At 31.7% G+C, this 20,650-nt stretch overlaps 1 protein-coding gene across 1 annotated transcript in view; it reads left to right on the top strand.

Annotated features, from left to right (window-relative positions):
* Nucleotides 1-20,650, top strand: part of LOC143047710 (tyrosine-protein kinase SYK-like) — a 70,414-nt gene that overhangs the window by 24,939 nt on the left and 24,825 nt on the right. Inside the window, exons 2-5 of the mRNA XM_076220925.1 lie at nucleotides 10,454-10,662; nucleotides 15,526-15,638; nucleotides 16,043-16,103; nucleotides 19,228-19,309. Of these exons, the coding sequence (XP_076077040.1) occupies nucleotides 10,467-10,662; nucleotides 15,526-15,638; nucleotides 16,043-16,103; nucleotides 19,228-19,309 (452 nt within the window). The 5' untranslated portion in view covers nucleotides 10,454-10,466. The remainder of the gene's footprint in view (nucleotides 1-10,453; nucleotides 10,663-15,525; nucleotides 15,639-16,042; nucleotides 16,104-19,227; nucleotides 19,310-20,650) is intronic.

The following is a 20,650-nucleotide window of genomic DNA, read 5'->3' as shown; positions in this document are numbered from 1 at the left end:
TACCGGAAGTGACCTTTAGAAAACCGGAAGTAGCTTTTTTTGCAATTTTTTCACATAAAAGTACTCAGAATCCATAAATTTTGTCATATAGATACATGAACAGATTACTGAAGATTAAAAATAACTTCCATCAAACCGGAAGTGGCCAATTATCTTCCATTCTACATACAAAAGTATATAGAAACTATATTTTTTTGAAATCAGTGTGAAAGAAGCTATCATATGAGACCGGATGTGACATTCATTTGACCGGAAGTAGCATATTATCTCCCTTATATCACTCAAAAAGATAATTAAACCATCATTTATCGCATCAGTATGAAGAAACTACCTTCTTATAAAAATTTCTATGGTGTGGAAAGACTTTCAATTGTTCTCTGAACAATTGGTTTTTAATTATTATTATTATTATTATTATTATTTTTTTTTTTTTCCGCCAACTTTTGTTCTTGCGATAAATGTTTGTTTCGCAATATGTCGCTTAGATATTTCTCATATTGTATCGTATAGTTTATGCGCTTTTAAATTTCACCCTGCTAAGCCGAACCATTTTCTTTGTAAGAGTTATCTCCCTTTTTACTGTTTATCATCAAAGCGTATCTCCTTCGTAACAAAAAAAGATAGCGACAAAATTCTTTTTACAAATTGTTCGTTACATCCTCAGTAATTTTTGGCGTATTTGGATCGAAGCGATTCGATGAAATTTTATAGGAGTTATCTCCCTTTACAAAATAAATTTGTCGGTATGTTTATTTAGCTCATTAACAGATAAACGTATAACCCTGGGATGTTTTTATTTGAGTCCCCTAGGTCCTAACTTAGAAAATGAGGTCAAAGTCAAAGGTCAAGGTCAAGTTCTCAATTGTGACTTTTGCTTGTTTTTGCATTTTCTCACTCACTTTGAGAGATACATATAAAAGAACAAGTGCAAAATGTCTGCTTAATTGTTATGAAGATATGCTACATTTAGTCTTATACAATTAGATGTCATCTTATAGGAGTTGTCGCCCCTGAAATGTCTTGATATGAGGTTATTTGATTATAACTTCAAGTAAGTTCATTATAAAGAAATTTGACCTGATACAAAAGGTTAAGTGACAAATGACCTTGAAAAATGGCTACCGGAAGTGACCTTGAGAAAACCGGAAGTAGCTTTTTTTGCAAATTTTTCACATAAAAGTACTCAGAATCCATATATTTTTTCATATAGATACATGAACAAATTACTGAAGACTAAAAATGACTTCCAACAAACCGGAAGTGGCCAATTATCTCCCATTCTACATACAAAAGTATATAGAAACTATATATTTTTGCAATCAGTGTGAAAGAAGCTATCATATGAGACCAGATGTGACATTCATTTCACCGGAAGTAGCATATTATCTCCCTTATATCACTCAAAAAGATAATTAAACCATTATTTATCGCATCAGTATGAAGAAACTACCTTCTTATCCAAATTTCTGTGGTGTGGAAAGACTTTCAATTGTTCTCTGAACAATTGGTTTTTAATTATTTTTTTTTTTTTTCCGCCAAATTTTGTTCTTGCGATAAATGTTTGTTTCGCAATATGTCGCTTAGATATTTCTCATATTGAATCGTATAGTTTATGCGCTTTTAAATTTCACCCTGCTAAGCCAAACCAATTTCTTTGTAAGAGTTATCTCCCTATTCACTGTTTATCATCAGAGCATATCTCCTTCGTAACAAAAAAAGATAGCGACAAAATTCTTTTTACAAATTGTTCGTTAGATCCTCAGGAATATTTGGCGTATTCGAAGCGAAGCGATTCGATGAAATTTTATAGGAGTTATCTACCTTTACAGAATAAATTTGTTGGTATGTTTATTTAACTCATAAACAGTTAACCGTATAACCCTGGAATGTTTTTATTTGAGTCCCCTAGGTCCTAACTTAGAAAATGAGGTCAAGGTCAAAGGTCAAGGTCAAATTCTTAATTGTGAATTTTGCATTTTTTTGCATTTTCTCCGACACTTTGAAAAATTATTAAAAAACAAGTGCAAAATGTCAGCTTACTTGTACTGAATATATGCTACATGTAGTCTTATACTGTTAAATGGCATCTTAGAGGAGTTTTTGCCCCTAAAATGTCTTGATAGGAGGTTATTTCATTATGACTTCAACTAAAGTCATTATAAAGGCATTTGACCTTGTACAAAAAGTTTGGTGACAAATGACCTTGAAAATTTACTACCGGAAGTGGCTTTGAGAAAACCGGAAGTAGCCTTTTTTGCAATTTTTTCATCTAAAAGTACTCAAAATCCATTTATTTTGTCATATAGATACATAAACTGATTACTGAAGACTAAACATGACTTCCAACAAACCGGAAGTGGCCAATATTTCCCCATCTTCATAAAAAAAGTATATAGAAACTATATATTTTTGGAATCAGTGTGAAAGTAGCTATCATATGAAACTGGAAATAGATTATTATCTCCCTTATTTCATTCAAAAATATAATTAAACCATTATTTATCGCATCAGTATGAAAAAACTATCTTCTTTTCAAAATTTCTTTGGTGTGGAAAGACTTTCAATTGTTCTCTGAACAATTGGTTTTTAATTATTATTAAGTCTTTCCACTTTTCTGTGGAAAGACTTATTGTTTTTCTTCTGATTATTATTAAGTCTTTTCACTTTTTTGTGAAAAGACTTATTGTTTTTCTTCTGATTATTATTATTTTTTTTTTTCCGCCACATTCTGAAATTTTTGTTTCGCAATATGTCGCTTAGATATTTTGTATATTGTATCGTATAGTTTATACGGTTTTAAATCTCACCCTGCTAAGACGAACAATTTTCTTTGTAAGAGTTATCTCCCTATTCACTGTTTATCATCTGTGTGCATCTCCTTTGTAACAGAAAAAGATTGCGACAAAATTCCTTTTACAAATTGTTCGTTACATCCTCAGGAATTTTTGGCTAATTTGGATCGAAGCGATTCGATGACATTTTATAGGAGTTATCTACCTTTACAAAATAAATTTGTCGGTATGTTTTTTTAACTCATGAACAGTTAACCGTATAACCCTGGAATGTTTTTATTTGGGGCCCCTAGGTCCTAACTTAGAAAATGAGGTCAAGGTCAAAGGTCAAGGTCAAGTTCTCAATTGTGACTTTTGCTTGTTTTTGCATTTTCTCCGACACTTTGAAAGATACATATAAAAGAACAAGTGCAAAATGTCTGCTTTATTGAAATGAAGATATGCTACATTTAGTCTTATACAATTTAATGGCATATTATAGGAGTTGGTGCCCCTGAAATGTCATGATATGAGGTTATTTGATTATAACTTCAACTAAGTTCATTATAAAGGCATTTGACCTTTTACAAAAGGTTAGGTGACAAATGACCTTGAAAAATGACTACCGGAAGTGACCTTGAGAAAACCGGAAGTAGCCTTTTTTGCAATTTTTACATTTAAAAGTACTCAGAATCCATATATTTTGTCATATAGATACATAAACTGATTACTGACGACTAAAAACGACTTCCAACAAACCGGAAGTGACTAATTATCTCCCATTCTACATACAAAAGTATATAGAAACTATATATTTTTGGAATCAGTGTGAAAGAAGCTATCATATGAGACCGGAAGTGACATTAATTTCACCGGAAGTAGCATATTATTTCCCTTATATCACTCAAAAGAATAATTAAACCATTATTAATCGCATCAGTATGAAGAAACTATCTTCTTATCCAAATTTCTTTGGTGTGGAAAGACTTTCAATTGTTCTCTGAACAATTGGTTTTTAATTATTATTTTTTTTTTTCCGCCAAATTTTGTTCTTGCGATAAATGTTTGTTTCGCAATGTGTCGCTTAGATATTTCTCATATGGTATCGTATAGTTTATGCGCTTTTAAATTTCACCCTGCTAAGTCGAACCATTTTCTTTGTAAGAGTTATCTCCCTATTCACTGTTTATGATCTGTGTGCATCTCCTTCGTAACAAAAAAAGTTAGCGACAAAAGTCCTTTCATAAATTGTTCGTTACATCCTCAGGAATTTTTGGCTCATTTGGATCGAAGCGATTCGATGAAATTTTATAGGAGTTATCTACCTTTACAAAATAAATTTGTCGGTATGTTTTTTTAACTCATAAACAGTTAACCGTATAACCCTGGAATGTTTTTATTTGAGGCCCCTAGGTCCTAACTAAGAAAATGAGGTCAAGGTCAAAGGTCAAGGTCAAGTTCTCAATTGTGACTTTTGCTTGATTTTGCATTTTTTCCAACACTGTGAGAGATACATATAAAAGAACAAGTTCAAAATGTCTGCTTAATTGTAATGAAGATATGCTACATTTAGTCTTATACAATTAAATGGCATCTTAAAGGAGTTGGTGCCCCTGAAATGTCTTGATATGAGGTTATTTGATTATAACTTCAATTAAGTTCATTATAAAGACATTGACCTTATACAAAAGGTTAAGTGACAAATGACCTTGAAAAATGGCTACCGGAAGTGACCTTGAGAAAACCGGAAGTAGTTTTTTTTTGCAATTTTTTCACATAAAAGAACTCAGAATCCATATATTTTGTCATATGGATACAGAAACTGATTACTGAAGACTAAAAATGACTTCCAACAAACCGGAAGTGGTCAATTATCTCCCATTCTACATACAAAAGTATATAGAAACTATATATTTTCGGAATCAGTGTGAAAGAAGCTGTCATATGAGACCGGAAGTGACATTCATTTCACCGGAAGTAGCATGTTATCTCCCTTATATCACTCATTAATATAATTAAACCATTGTACATCGCATCAGTATGAAGAAACTACCTTCTTATCCAAATTTCTTTGCTGTGGAAAGACTTTCAATTGTTCTCTGAACAATTGGTTTTTAATTATTTTTTTTTTTTTTCCGCCACATTCTGAAATTTTTGTTTCGCAATATGTCGCTTAGATATTTTGTATATTGTATCGTATAGTTTATACGGTTTTAAATCTCACCCTGCTAAGACGAACAATTTTCTTTGTAAGAGTTATCTCCCTATTCACTGTTTATCATCTGTGTGCATCTCCTTCGTAACAAAAAAAGATAGCGACAAAATTCTTTATACAAATTGTTCGTTACATCCTCAGGAATTTTTGGCTCATTTGGAGTGAAGCGATTAGATGACATTTTATAGGAGTTATCTACCTTTACAAAATAAATTTGTCGGTATGTTTTTTTAACTCGTAAACAGTTAACCGTATGACCCTGGAATGTTTTTATTTGAGGCCCCTAGGTCCTAACTTAGAAAATGAGGTCAAATTCTCAATTGTGACTTTTGCTTGTTTTTGCATTTTCTCTGACACTTTGAAAGAAACATATAAAAGAACAAGTGCAAAATGTCTGCTTTATTGTAATGAAGATATGCTACATTAAGTCTGATACATTTTAATGGCATCTTATAGGAGTAGGTGCCCCTAATATGTCTTGATATGAGGTTATTTGATTATAACTTCAACTAAGTTCATTGTAAAGGCATTTGACCTTGTACAAAAGGTTAGGTGACAAATGACCTTGAAAAATGACTACCGGAAGTGACCTTGAGAAAACCGGAAGTAGCCTTTTTTGCAAATTTTTCATATAAAAGTACTCAGAATCAATATATTTTGTTATATAGATACATAAACTGATTACTAAAGTCTAAAAATGACTTCCAACAAACAGGAAGTAGCCAATTATCTCCCATTCTACATACAAAAGTATATAGAAACTATATATTTTTGGAATCAGTGTGAAAGAAGCTATCATATGAGACTGGAAGTGACATTCATTTCACCGGAAGTAGCATATTATCTCCCTTTTATCACTCAAAAATATGATTAAACCATTATTTATTGTATCAGTATGAAGAAACTATCTTCTTATAAAAATTTCTTTGATGTGGAAAGACTTTCAATTGTTCTCTGAACAATTGGTTTTTAATTATTATTATTTTTTTTTTTTTCCGCCAAATTTTGTTCTTGCGATAAATGTTTGTTTCGCAATATGTCGCTTAGATATTTCTCATATGGTATCGTATAGTTTATGCGCTTTTAAATTTCACCCTACTAAGCCGAACCATTTTCTTTGTAAGAGTTATCTCCCTATTCACTGTTTATCATCTGTGTGCATCTTCTTTGTAACAAAAAAAGATATCGACAAAATTCTTTTTACAAATTGTTCGTTACATCCTCAGGAATTTTTGGCTCATTTGGGTCGAAGCGATTCGCTGAAATCTTATAGGAGTTATTTACCTTTACAAAATAAATTTGTCGTTATGTTTTTTTAACTCAATAACAGTTAACCGTATAACCCTGGAATGTTTTTATTTGAGTCCCCTATGTCCTAACTTAGAAAATGAGGTCAAGGTCAAAGGTCAAGGTCAAGTTCTAATTTGTGACTTTTGCTTGTTTTTGCATTTTCTCTGATGCTTTGAAAGATACATAAAGAAAAACAATTGCAAAATGTCTGCTTTGTTGTTATGAAGATATGATACATTAAGTTTGATACAATTTGATGGCATCTTATAGGAGTTGGTGCCCCTAATATGTCTTGATATGAAGTTATTTGATTATAACTTCAACTAAGTTCTTTATAAAGGCATTTGACCTTGTACAAAAGGTAAGGTGACAAATGACCTTGAAAAATGACTACCGGAAGTGACCTTGAGAAAACCGGAAGTAGCCTTTTTTTGCAATTTTTTCATATAAAAGTACTCAGAATCCATATATTTTGTCATATAGATACATAACCTGATTACTGAAGACTAAAAATGACTTCCAACAAACCGGAAGTGGCCAATTATCTGCCATTCTACATAAAAAAGTATATAGAAACTATATATTTTTGGAATCAGTGTCAAAGAAGCTATCATATGAGACCGGAAGTGATATTCATTTCACCGGAAGTAGCTTATTATCTCCCTTACATCACTCATTAATATAATTAAACCATTATTTATCGCATCAGTATGAAGAAACTATCTTATGAAAATTTCTTTGGTGTGGAAAGACTTTCAATTGTTCTCTGAACAATTGGTTTTTAATTATTATTAGGTCTTTCCACCTTTCCGTGGAAAGACCTATTGAATTTGTTCTGATTATTATTATTATTTTTTTTTTTCTTCCGCCTAAATTTTTTTCTTGCGTAGTATTGATGTTTCAAAAGATGTCGCTTACATATTTGGAATATGATGTTGTATAGTTTATACGCTTTAAAAATTTACAACTGCGTAACAAAATACTTTACGTTGTAAGAGTTATCTCCCCAAACACTGTTATTTTTGTGGCCACTACTCCTTCGCAACCCTTAAAGATTACGACAAATTTATTTTACCTAATTGATCGTTACGTCTTCAGGATTAGAATATTCATTTGGACCGAAGCTATCCGGAGACTCCATATGAGAGTTATTTCCCCTTATGCATTTGATATAAGGGATATGTGTTTCTTACTGGTAAACCATCAGTGATATAGGCCTAGGGTCTTTAGATTTGAGGTCCTTGGTCCAAAAAAATGAAAATTAGGTCAAGGTCAAAGGTCAAGGTCATATTCCAAATTTTGATTTTGGCTTATTTTCTCTTATTTTCAACAACCGTGAAAGATATTGACAAATTCTTTTTACTAAATTGTGAGTTGCGACATGTTGTAACTTATAAATTTTGGTTGGAAGGATGCGTAAACAATAAATGAGAGTTTTCGCCCATCTTATATTTAAAATCATGCCTAAATATATAACTCATAAACCATACATATTACAGACCTAGGATCTTTTTATTTGAGGTCCTTGGTTGGTGACCTTGAAATTGAGGTCAAGGTCAAAGGTTAATAGGACGTTCTAGATTTTGACCTTTGCTTTAAATTCATATTTATACATTATAAAGTCATAGGAACTGACATTTTAGATTGATTTTTAATATTTTGAAAAAAAAATAGATCTTGACTTGTGGAAAGACCTTCAATTGTTCTCTGAACAATTGGTTTTTAATTATTATTATTTTTTTTATTCTTCCGCCTAATTCTTTTCTTGCGTAGTATTGATGTTTCAAAAGATGTCGCTTAGATATTTGGAATATGATATTGTAAAGCGTATGCACTTTTAAAACTAACCACTGCATAACCAAATACTTTACGTTGTAAGAGTTATCTCCCCAAACACTGTTTTTCTTGTGGCCACTACTCCTTCGCAACCATAAAAGATTACGACAAATTTATTTTACCAAATTGCTCGTTACATCCTCAGGATGTTCTGTTTTATTTTGACCGAAGCCGTATAGAGACTCCATATGAGAGTTAGTTCCCCTTTTGTATTTAAAATTTTGAAATGTATTTTAAACTGGAAAACCATAAGTGATAGAGACCTAGGGTCTTTTGTTTTGAGATCATTGGTCCAAAAAAATGAAAATTAGGTAAAGGTCAAAGGTCAAGGTCATATTCTAAATTTTGATTTTGGCCTATTTTCACTAATTTTCATTAACCTTATAAGATACCGACAAATTATTTTTACTAAATTGTTAGTTGCGACATGTCGTAACTTATATATTTTGGTTAAAAGGGTGTGTAGACATAAAATGGGAGTTTTTGCCCCTCCTATATTAAGAATTAAACGTAAAGTGATATAACTCATTAACTATACATATTACAGACCTAGGGTCTTTTTATTTGGGGTCCCTGGTTTATGACCTTGAAATATAGGTCAAGGTCATCAGTAAATTTGACGTTCTAGATTTTGACCTTTGCTCAAAATTCATATTTATACATCATTAAGCCATAGGAACTGACATTTTCAACTGAATTTTAATATTTTCATATCAAAATAGATCCTTATTGGTGGAAAGACCTTCAATTGTTCTCTGAACAATTGGTTTTTAATTTTCCTATGTTAGTCTTTGTTAATTTTTCACTTTTCAAAAAATTGTGCTGAATTCATCTTTGTTTTAAATATTGAAATACTTGGCATGAGTAAAGTTTTATCCTCTCCAGTACTAGATACAAAAATTTACAAAACATTTCATTGATTATAAGAAAATAACCACCACAGGAAGTCAACCAATAAGATATTCACCATTTTTGCCCTGTGAACAAGATTAAGTAAACATGCATGTGAGATAAGATTTTTCTTTCTCCGTGTTGAGGCCTCACTGTGATTTGTAGATGAAGAACAGCATCAAAACAGCTGTTTATTTGCTTTTTGTGTGCTTTTTTGTTGTGCATGTACTGATTTTGAGTCATGTATGGATACTCCATATCCTTTGTTTTCTATTATGTAATTTAAAGTTTCCAAAATATTGTATAGAAACACCAAATAAAAAAATATTTGTGCTTTGAAAACCCCAAGATATAAGTATTTGACTCGGAAATGTTTAACTGCATGATAAGTAGGATTTATTTTCTTAAAATGTCAAATTCAAGGGACTTTTTTTTCTCACCTTTTTCGTATATGACGTACTATGATTTGGTGTTATGACACCTACATGGTTTTATTAAATCCATAACAAGTTCTAGAATCATTCGAATAGCTCGGGTCACTTTTGAGATCGTATAACCAGTTTGATAAGAAAGATATTTTGCTACAAGTTCTTTTATTTTATTTTGTGAATGTAATTGTAAAATATAATATCTTTTTAGGTAGGGCCATAATCCCTATTTGGTAGTCGAACCTTTATACATAAACTTGTGATATGAAGTGTAAATTGACATATTTGTCACAAATATAACGCATTGAATCATTCCTCATGCGTTCACGAATTGTAACGAACATATCAGTTGCCATTATCTCTTTATTCGGTTAGGACCTTATTGACTGAATTTGAGCCCTCATCGTGGAAAGGTGCATACACTTCGATCTTATTCGACTAGGATTACTAGTTTCCATGCAGAAGGTCGATATTTTCGCGTGCACTCTAGCTTTTACAAGCATTGAAAGTGAAGTTGATCAAAGTGCTTGTAAGCACTGACCGGTAAAGTTTGCTTCGATTTATCTGTGTGAAGTAAAATTAATTATTGCATTGGTTGTAGTTGATTTAACAGCAGTTCTAAATAAAGGAAAATAACTCCATTTTTTTTATAAAGATGATGTTAACAATGACATCATTCTATTTTGAGAACAGATATTATAGAGACCTGCACTTTGCAAAAGTTATGTAATTTTCCTGACAAGTGTAATATCATTTTGTGCCTTGAATATCTGAGCAAATTTTACAAATGTTCATGGGGAGGATGTATATAATGTTATGATTTATGCACTATATTTTATGTATCAAAAAAGGTAGTCATACGCCTTGGAACATTTATATATCAAGTTAGTCCCATAAGGTTTTGATTACATTTCATGCAATCTTTACTTACAAACCAAGATTCAACCAATATATCAATCAATTAACCGATTTTTGATATAATAAGAGATTTATTGATAATATATTACAATTATGTTTTGTAGAATTAAAATTAAAATGGATAATTCTCAGGAAGAAAGGATTTATGAAAATCTCCCATGCACTAATGACTCACAGCTTGGACTGGAAGAAATTATCAGTATGAATGACAAATATATGATAAGAGAATCTCAGCTTGGACTGGAAGAAATAGTCAGTTCTAATGACCAATATATGATCAGAGAATCACAGCTTGAACTGGAAGAAATGATCGGTAAACATTTTCCTCTTTCGACTAAAGATTAACGAAACCCCATTTAAAGCTTATTCTGCCCCATTACCAAACAAATACTTGGCAATTGACATCATCAATCATCTCAGTACTAACACCAATAACAAGGGATACGATTTAAATTTTAAAATTATATATTTTCTCCACATTAGAGGCAATATACCAACTGCACCCGTGTCACATAGCATTACTGGTAGGGATATCTTATATATAGCATAACTGGTTGATGATATCTTAACTTAAACGATATTCAAGAGCTTCAGTTGCTACTCAGACTTTGTAGAACTTCATCAATGTCTGAGCAAAAGATTGATGAGCCAAGAGCGTCTCGTCCTTTTTCTTAAAAAAAAAGTCATCGGAAAGAACTAAGACCTTATATATATATATATATATATAAATATTAAGGTCTACATCAGAAATAATACAAAATGGTTTTGATTTATACATACAAGGTGCTGAAGTTGTGCATCTTTCTGTTTTGTCTGTGTGCTTTTCTGTTTTCTTAGTCATATGACGCTTCACATGAATCGATATCTATGCATCCAGCTATCGTGTAATTTGGTCCATATGTAATTGTGGCAAGAGGTCTCTACAGTTTTGTTTTTTGTTTAGCATTTTATACTTTTCTTAATTTTTATTTCATCGAAAAAGCATGGATATCTACGATCAGCTTTTTTTTTGCATCTTTGTCAAATTTACTATCACTATAGACATATATTTTTTTTACTTATTTGTATGTTTGTTCGAATGATTAAGTCAGTTGTGTTTTTTGTTAGTGATGTTTGTTTACCACAGTTTTGGACTGCTGGAATGCAATATTTTTCATATTAAGACATAATTTATGGTTGGCAAACTTTAAACAACTGTCATACAAATTGGAGATTTAGCTTGATAAAAAAAAAACACCATTTTAACCACCATTTTCTTCGGAAAATACTTTGTTCCAATTTATTTGACTGCAATCCCTGAATTCTACAAACTTTATCTACAACCTTTCAATAATGATGTTTACTCTATATGATGAATAAATGTACATTTGCTTGAAAATTAACAAAAAAATAATTGTGATTGAAAAAAAAGAGGAAACATGTCTCAAATCCTAAAACTGACCGCCTCAATATGTATGTATGTGCCTGTCCCAAGTCAGGAGCATGTAATTTAGTGGTTGTCGTTTGATTATGTGTTACATATTTGTTTTTCGCTCATGTTTTGTTTATAAATAAGGCCGTTAGTTTTCTCGTTTGAATTGTTTTACATTGTCATTTCCGGGCCTTTTATAGCAGACTATGCAATGGCTTTTGATCATTGTTGTGCCATTTTGGTCTCTTGTGGAGAGTTGTCTCATTGGCAACCATACCATATCTTCTTTTTTATATTTATAATACTTCCATTGGATAATGATCCATAACAGATGACTGTGATGAGGAGTGATCCGATTAACTACGTGAAGTTTAGACAATACTTGGTCATGTTTTATGAAGCTTTCTAACCACAGGCTCATCAGAAATAAATTTAACAAGACCAAGTATTGTCTGACCAATTGAGAACATATTCCAACTTTCGAGTTACCTTACAAAATTGTTATATTCAGACCTTGAAAAGAATTCACTTTTATACCATAAAATTGTTCTTTTTTCAAAAGCACACAATGCTATATAAAATAGCTTTTTGAAATATTGTATTTATTTTGATAATTGTAAAGGACACTTTATACATATTTGAATTACAGCTATTCAACATCAGATGCTTACTTTTTATTGATGAATGAATTTAATTGTGTTATTTTTTCGCGAAAAAAATCCTTTGCTTAATATAGGAGAGGGACGAAAGATACCAAAGGGACAGTCAAACTCATAAATCTAAAACAAACTGACAACGCCATGGCTAAAAATGAAAAAGACAAACAGACAAACAATAGTACACATGACACAACATAGAAAACTTAAGAATAAACAACACAAACCCCACCAAAAACTAGGGGTGATCTCAGGTGCTCCGGAAGGGTAAGCAGATCCTGCTCCACATGTGGCACCCGTCGTGTTGCTTATGTGATAACAAATCCGGTAAATAGTCTAATTCGGTAGGTTACATTCATGAAAGGGAAGGGGATTGTAGTTACGACGTAAGGAACATATCCGATATCACTTGTGAAACGGTTATTCCATAACGGTCAACCAACTCGTGATGGCGTCCGTAAAATTTACGAAGGGATGATTTCAACTTCACCATTTGGAACTCTTATTTTAATAGCTTCCTTTTGAGCAGCAACCCTCTATCAAGAAAATCATGATAGGAAATGCAAGCACGGGAATATCGTATCAATTGAGAGATATATACCCCGTATGAAGGTGCTGCTTGAATGTTGCTACTTAGAAATGGAAAGTTCACAATTGGAAAGCTGAAATCATCTCTTTTGTCGAATTTTTTTGTTTTCAACCGACCCTCATTGTCAATTTCTGTGCTTATTGCTGTTAAGTTTCTTTATTATACATGGGCTTGATGTTTAAGGGGAGGGTTGAGATCAGGGGTCTATTAACTTAGTTAGTCTTGTATGTTTTTAATTTTAGTTCATTTATATGTTTTGGCGTCCATTTTCACTGAACTAGTACCCATTTTTATTTTGAAGGCAGCTGAGGCCCACCTCAGGGTGCGCGATTTTCTCGCTGTGTTGAAGACCTATTGGTGTTCTTCGGCTGTTATCTGTTCTTTGGTCGGGTTGTTGTCTCTTTGACATATTCCCAATTTCCATTTTTAATTTCATTAATTAAATCTTTTATTCAATTTTGATACCAGACATTCGAGTCAATTATTTTTGTTTTTCTATTAAGAACAAGAAAACAAACTCAGACTGCTAATATTCTGTGCTGACTTCTAAATAAAAATGGGTACTAGTTCAGTGAAAATGAACGCCAAAACATATAAATGAACTGTAAATAAAGGCAACAGTAGTATACCGCTGTTCAAAACTCATAAATCCATGGACAAAAAACAAAATCGGGATAACAAACTAAAACTGAGGGAAACGCATTAAATATAAACTCAGTTTCATTTTACCTACATCTTTGTCACCAGTTAGTTTTTTTGTTTGCTATATATATGTGTACCATTATAAACATATGCAAATTCAAAATGGTTTTTTTTTTTGGAACTCTATTCTCTTAATTCAGTAGGTTGTTTTCCCAAGGCAAATGCTTTAGGGGAATATACATTTCGTTAGTGTAGTTAATTCAAAGAGTTCCCTTTCATGGTTAATCTACAATGAAAGGTCATTTATGTAAATTATTTTATAGTGCATTAAAAGTCAAGTACTGTGAAAATAAGAAGGGAAAAAACTGACTTTTCACTGGACAAGAAGGGGTGAAAATGTTTTAAACTTGAGACCTAACGTGTTTTCGATGTCCTAAAAGCCTTGATAATAAAATGCCATATTCACGATTGCAATATTTTGTGGATACGAATAGCAGACGATTCATGCATAGCAGGAGACGCTTATTCTGTCTTTTGACGACGCAACCGCTTTCGCCTCGTTTGGAGTTCCTATTCCCTCTGTTTTTTTTTTTTTTGTTTTTTTTTCTCATTTTTACCTATCTTTTATTTTTATCTTAACAATTGATTTATGAGACTTTGTCATCGATAAATAATGGCAACATTGTGACGCAGGGATGACTGCTGTACAACTATTTCGACTATTTTACCTGTTATGTCTGTTATGTTCACGAATCGTTGAAAACTAATAATGGAATTTGATGCGACTGTCATGCAAGTGAGAGGGTTTAGCGCTATAAAACCAGGCTCAATCTACCATTTTCTACATTTGAAAATGCCTGTACCAAGTCAGGAATATGACAGTTGTTATGTAAAAAGAAGATGTGATATGATTGCTAATGAGACAACTCTCCACAAGAAACCAAAATGACACAGAGATTAACAACTAAAGGCCGTCCGTTCGTTTGATGTGTTTTATCATTTGATTTTGCAATTTGATTAGAGACTTTCCGTTAGGAATTTTCCTCTGAGTTCAATATTTTTGTGATTTTACTTTTTAGTATACTGCTGTTCGAAAGTCATAAATCGATTGAGACAAATACAAATCCTGGTTACAAACTGAAACCGAGGAAATCAAATAAACTATAAGTTGAAAACAACGAAACAACAGAAACACTGTGAAGTGAACAAAAAACAAACAACAGTGCAACACACACAAATACGAACTATATGATAACAACTGCCATTTTCCTGACTTAGTACAGGATATTTTAAGAAAAGAATGGTGGGTAAAACCTGGTTTTATGGCTAGCAAAACCTCTTACTTTTATGGCAACGTTAAATATAACACTAAATTGACACCATTACATGACAAGAATACAGTACAAATAATTGCAAGAATATTCAGGACAGAGAAATACTCAAATAAACATTTCAATAGTTAATTTCGACACGCTAACCACAGAATACAATTGAACACGTAAAACAGTTCAAGATCAGGTTTGTAACTATCTCATTTGATGTATTTTATAACAATTACAAGAATATAAATATAGAATATAGAATTGTGTTAGTAATAAGAAATTCTATCTAGCTATGTCGCTATTTTCTAAATCAAATTGTAAAACAAATAATAGTTTACACATACTTGCTTTAAATATAAATCTTAGAAATGAACTGGGTGATTAATTATCTTTTCTCATACGAATAGGAAATAAAAAAGGGGGTAGAATAACAACTATAGACGATAAGACATTGATACCGATATCCGATCAGAATTATAAATTCTGTAAACTTATGTTGCCTCTAATTTGTATGAGATCCAAAAAGCATTAATATTTGTATCTTATGTGTAAACAGGACAAGGACAGTTTACAACAGTACATAAGGGGTTTTGTACATTAAGGGAAGAAGGGAGAGTTTCCGTAGTTGTAAAGAAATTCAGGAACGGCAATGTGGTTGAAGAAGATGAGGTAAATATTAAAATAATAAATTATTGATGAAAAGAAAAACCACATTTAATATTCAGTATAAACACCTGCATCGCATGACCATTTTACAATATAAAAAGGGAAGAGTGAACACCGAAGTGAAGTAGGAAAAAATATCTTCCTTAAGACAATCAGGTAACACGGTCAAAACTGTTAAATAACATATTAGATATAAACGATTTGAATATACATAAAAAAAATTTGAAGAAATTATTCAAGGGCAGACTTGCTGTAAAAGAAAATAAATAGAGAATAAACATACATATTGATCTTCAAAATAAAAAAAACAGATGTATAAGCATCTTGTTCAAATGTTTGGAATTAATATTGTAATAGTTTTTTTTTTTTCTCTCAGGACTTCAATAATACTTGATGTAATATTTCAGTTTTTAGAAGAAGCTGAAACAATGAGAAATTTATCTCATCAAAGAATTGTACACGTGATAGGTAAGTAATAAAATAATAGTTATAACCTCTGGTTTTTTTCCGACCCAGTCGATACTAGCGTTTCAATCGTTACTTTTGATCTTAATGATGTTAAACAATGGTCCCAGCATTGTGCTCGAATGCTGCTTATTTCGTGGAGCTGAAGAAACGTAAACATTCAATGAACTAAGAAAAATCGTGCAAAAGAATGGTATGAGTAATGTATATAGATGAATAGTTTTAACTTCAGTAACATCACGAAACTATTTTCAATCTATTTCCGGTGGGGCACAATATTTATGCTTATTAACATTGATTAATCGGTTTTAACGATACTTTCAGAACAATTGTAGTATGTTGTGACGGTAAAATTTTGACTGGACGTATTATGGTATACAAATGTCTGGCATCCGTTTGTCCGTCTGTTTGTCCGGCGTAAACATGTCCCACCGTAACTTGAGAAATGCTAATCAAATTTCATGAAAATAGTTGTTTCTTATGATGATCAAATTATCTTTATACTTTTTGTTGAAAATAAGATTTAAACGTTTTGAGTTACAGGACTTTGTAACTAAAACATGGGTGATTTTTTTTCACATGTCGCGCCGTATCTCAAAAACGATTACTAGTAATGACAATTGCTTAAAACTTTACACACTTCTTAGTTATATTTATCTAAAAATCTGTATTCTTTTTGGTGATGATTCAAAATGAATTTTTGATTATTGAGTTTTATTGTTAAAAAGGGAGGTTTTTACATGTTGCGTCGTATCTCTGAAACTATTTATGATAATTGCATAAAACTTTACACACAAGACGACTGGCGTATCATGAGCTCGTGGCTCAGCTGTTTATTTTTAATAAAGAGGTCATGAGTTCCTGGTTAGACCTCTCGTGCTTTTGTTAAAAAACTGACAATCCTAGTCAATTAAGATTGGGGTCAAGCGCAAATGGCGCGTGTGGGATTCCAAAGTTTTACCTCAATGTTGAAAAGCTAGTGATGCAGTTGTTCGACTACTTAGACTTATCGACCACAGATGCCCCTTTTACTTATATATAGTGGCAATAATGATCATATCTAAACTCCAGTATTTCGTTGTTCATTTTCTACAAAACGCAGCAGGAAAAGTCCTACTTGCAATAAATTTGATATACGGCTCACTACTGACCCACTATGAATCCATAGAGGGTTAGTAAAATCCATAGGAGACTCAGCCTACGGCCTCATCCCGTATGAATTTTACTTACCATCCATGGATCCGTAGGTGGTCAGTAGCAAACCATATTATAGTTTAGGTCCTTTATAGTCATATAGAAATTCAACTAATATCAACTCTTAGATATCATTATAGAAAACTAGTGAGTATTTTACCATGTTGGCATACTGATTGATGTCTTCTATTATTCTTAAATATAAATAAGAGTAAAATCAGATAGCTTGTGCATTCATTAACTACGTCTGATACGTTCATCATGAAATATATAATTACGTTGTCTTATGTCAACAATATGCATGGTATCAATAAAAGTTTATAGTATTCCTCTGTCCCATACTATTATCATTCAGGCAGGTAGAATATACTGTCTGGTGTAGATCAATTTATTATACCTAACACATCTTACAGGAAGCTCAAATTGTTCAATTGTTTTCCCTGGTTGTTTATTGCTTGTTTTGATGGCTTTTATGAGCTCAGTATTTGGTAGCTCGAAGCCGAATATTTGAAAGCTTAGGATGAACCGAAACATTCGAAGACATAAGCAAATCAGATAGAACATAATAACCAATTCCAAATTTGACTGAGGTAGTTAAGTTTCTTAATAATTTCTTATTTCATTATCGAACAATCTTAGATCAAGTAAAATAACCAAAAAAAGACAGAACTCAAAGGGAAATTCAAAATGGAAAGTCCTTTATCAACATGATTCTAGGCAAAATGAAAAACTCAAACACTTCGATCGAATGAAAAACAACTGTTACAGTCATGACTTACATGCACTTTCTTATGTATCAAATGGTGGATTAAACATGATTTTATGTCTAGATAAACCTTCAATCGTATTACATAATATTAACACCAATGTGTGAACAAAACAAATTGGCAAAAATGTACAATTAGGGTACAGCAATCTTAACATCTTTATCACTATAAAACAAACAACTGTAGATGAAGTACAAAAGCAAAAATGAAAGACAAGAATACAATAACGACCATAGCAGAATATCACTATGCTGGATTATATAAATACAGAGCCAACGTCAAAGGTGTTTATAAAAATGAATAAATCTGTAAATAATAAACACATTTAGAGACAAATATGAAGAAATAATTACATTAGATGTATGTTTCATTATAATATTTTATTCTGATTGGCTAACTGCACATCACGTGTTCTTCCGTAAGCAGTTGCATTGCTCAATACAACTTTTCACTCATGATAACACGTGCTCCAACAATAAAGTGCACAGGTGAATTAAATAATAAAATATATAAAATTCGTGTTTTCATGATCATAGCTAAAAAATGTAATTATAAGTATTGAATGCTTCTTTTTGTAACTTTATAGGGTTGTAAAAGCGTTGACCGTGCGTACATTTTTAGAATGAAGCGCTTGCGCGCTTCATACAAAATGTACTTCGGTCAACGCTTTTGCACCCCAATAAATTTACAAAAAGAAGCATTCAATTCTTAACACTATAACATAAAATTGAGATTTTATACAATGTCAATACATAGCATCTTTTTTTTCAAGACCAATATGTATTATTTGTGAAGTTGATACGAAATATTTATCAACAAAGTCTTTACCTTTTTTTTTAATTTTTGCTTATGTTTACCGTTCCGTAGCAACCTGCGATCGCCCCTAGTTTTTGGTGGTTTTGTTCGTGTTTCTCGGTCTTTCGTTTTCTATATTGTGTTTTGTGAAATGTTGTGTTTTGGTCTTTTTTTCTTTTTTATCCAGGACGTATTCATTAAGAATTATGAATGTCCTTTGGTATCTCTTTTATGTTGCATGCATTTGAATAAATAGTTTCGGATTTCATAATATTAAAATTTTTATTGATATAATATTCAACATACTATCATTTGTAGGATCACAATAAAGAAATGTGTATTTTTTAAACTAGATATATAAACTATTTTAGGTATTTGCAGAGCTAATCGTATAATGATAGTGTTAGAATTTTGCCCCTGTGGACCTTTAAATTCCTATTTAGCTAATCACAAGTAAGTAAAGTCGAAGAGAGTTTAATGTATTCATATACATAAATGTGCGTAAAAAAGGGAGTACAGAACCACAATGTAGAGATGATGACATTATTTTAGATTAATTGAAACTAATCAAATTAAATAATGTTAATATCTAGTTTAATTTGGTACATATGAATTTTTTAAGAAACGTGAATTACATATTATTTCATATCGGTTGAGAATACGATTCTCTTATTGGATAAAAAGGGGTCACATGACACTCATTATTCTTCAGTAATAAATTCGATCGGTCATTGACAAAAAAAAAGGACCAGAAAACCGGTCGTTAACGAACTTTTACATGATAATGACCGGTGGGGCGTGGTTTCCGTCTGATAATGACCGTTGGGGCGTGATTTCTCTGTTAATGACCGGTGGGGCGTGGTTTCTCTGTTTAGAGAGATGTACCTTTTATAAAACATGTTCCTGTTTTTAATATTATATTTAAGTTATTGAATTGTTTATTATATGTTTTCGTTAATTATAAAATTAAAGATAACTTGATTAAGTATTTATATACTGAGAAAAATTGCACTAAAATGAATGGCAGTATTACTACGACTGGTCTTCACTCTTTACCATAGAAATCGTACAACTACTCGAGTTCGCTTTGGGCATTTTGAGTTTATGAGAATTTTCCAAAAGAAGGTTTCTCAATGAAATAAACATAATAGTTCTTGAAAAACTGGTCATTATCGTGATATATGGACTGGCCACAGGAAAGTGGTATTGACTAAGATAGTAATAATGACTGAGCCGAAGGCGAGGTCATTATAGATGTCGCAGTCAATACCACTGTCCTACGGAAAATAAGTATTATGTTTATTTCATTGAGAAACTATGTTTTAAAAAGAATTTATAAATTCAAATTGTTTAAAGTAACCTCGAGATAATGTACGATAACATTTCTTAAGGAAAGAGTGAAGAGCGGTCATAGTTTTAGATATCTATTTAAATATCACTTCAATATTTGAAATACAAAATAAAGTTTACTATAATTGCATCAGTAGCAAAACGGTTATTAGAGTTGTCTGCAGTAGCAGACGTGTCTTCCATTCTGAATCGCGTTGCGTTTTATTACGGAACGTCACTCAAACAGACAAACCACGCCCCACCGGTCATTATCATGTAAAAGTCTGTTAACGACCGGTTTTCCGGTCCGTTTTGTTCTGTTAACGACCGATGGAACTTATTACTGAAGAATAAAGAATGTCATGTGGCCTCTTTTTATCCAATAAGATAAGCTTATTCTTAACCGATATGAAATAATAACTAAGAAATCATAAATTATATACATTAATGTTTTTTTTTTTAATT

The sequence above is a fragment of the Mytilus galloprovincialis genome, chromosome 1 (assembly GCF_965363235.1).
Source record: "Mytilus galloprovincialis chromosome 1, xbMytGall1.hap1.1, whole genome shotgun sequence".
NCBI lineage: Eukaryota > Metazoa > Mollusca > Bivalvia > Mytilida > Mytilidae > Mytilus > Mytilus galloprovincialis.
The sequence above is the reverse complement of the archived record's forward strand: the minus strand, read 5'-3'. Positions and strand labels throughout refer to the sequence as shown.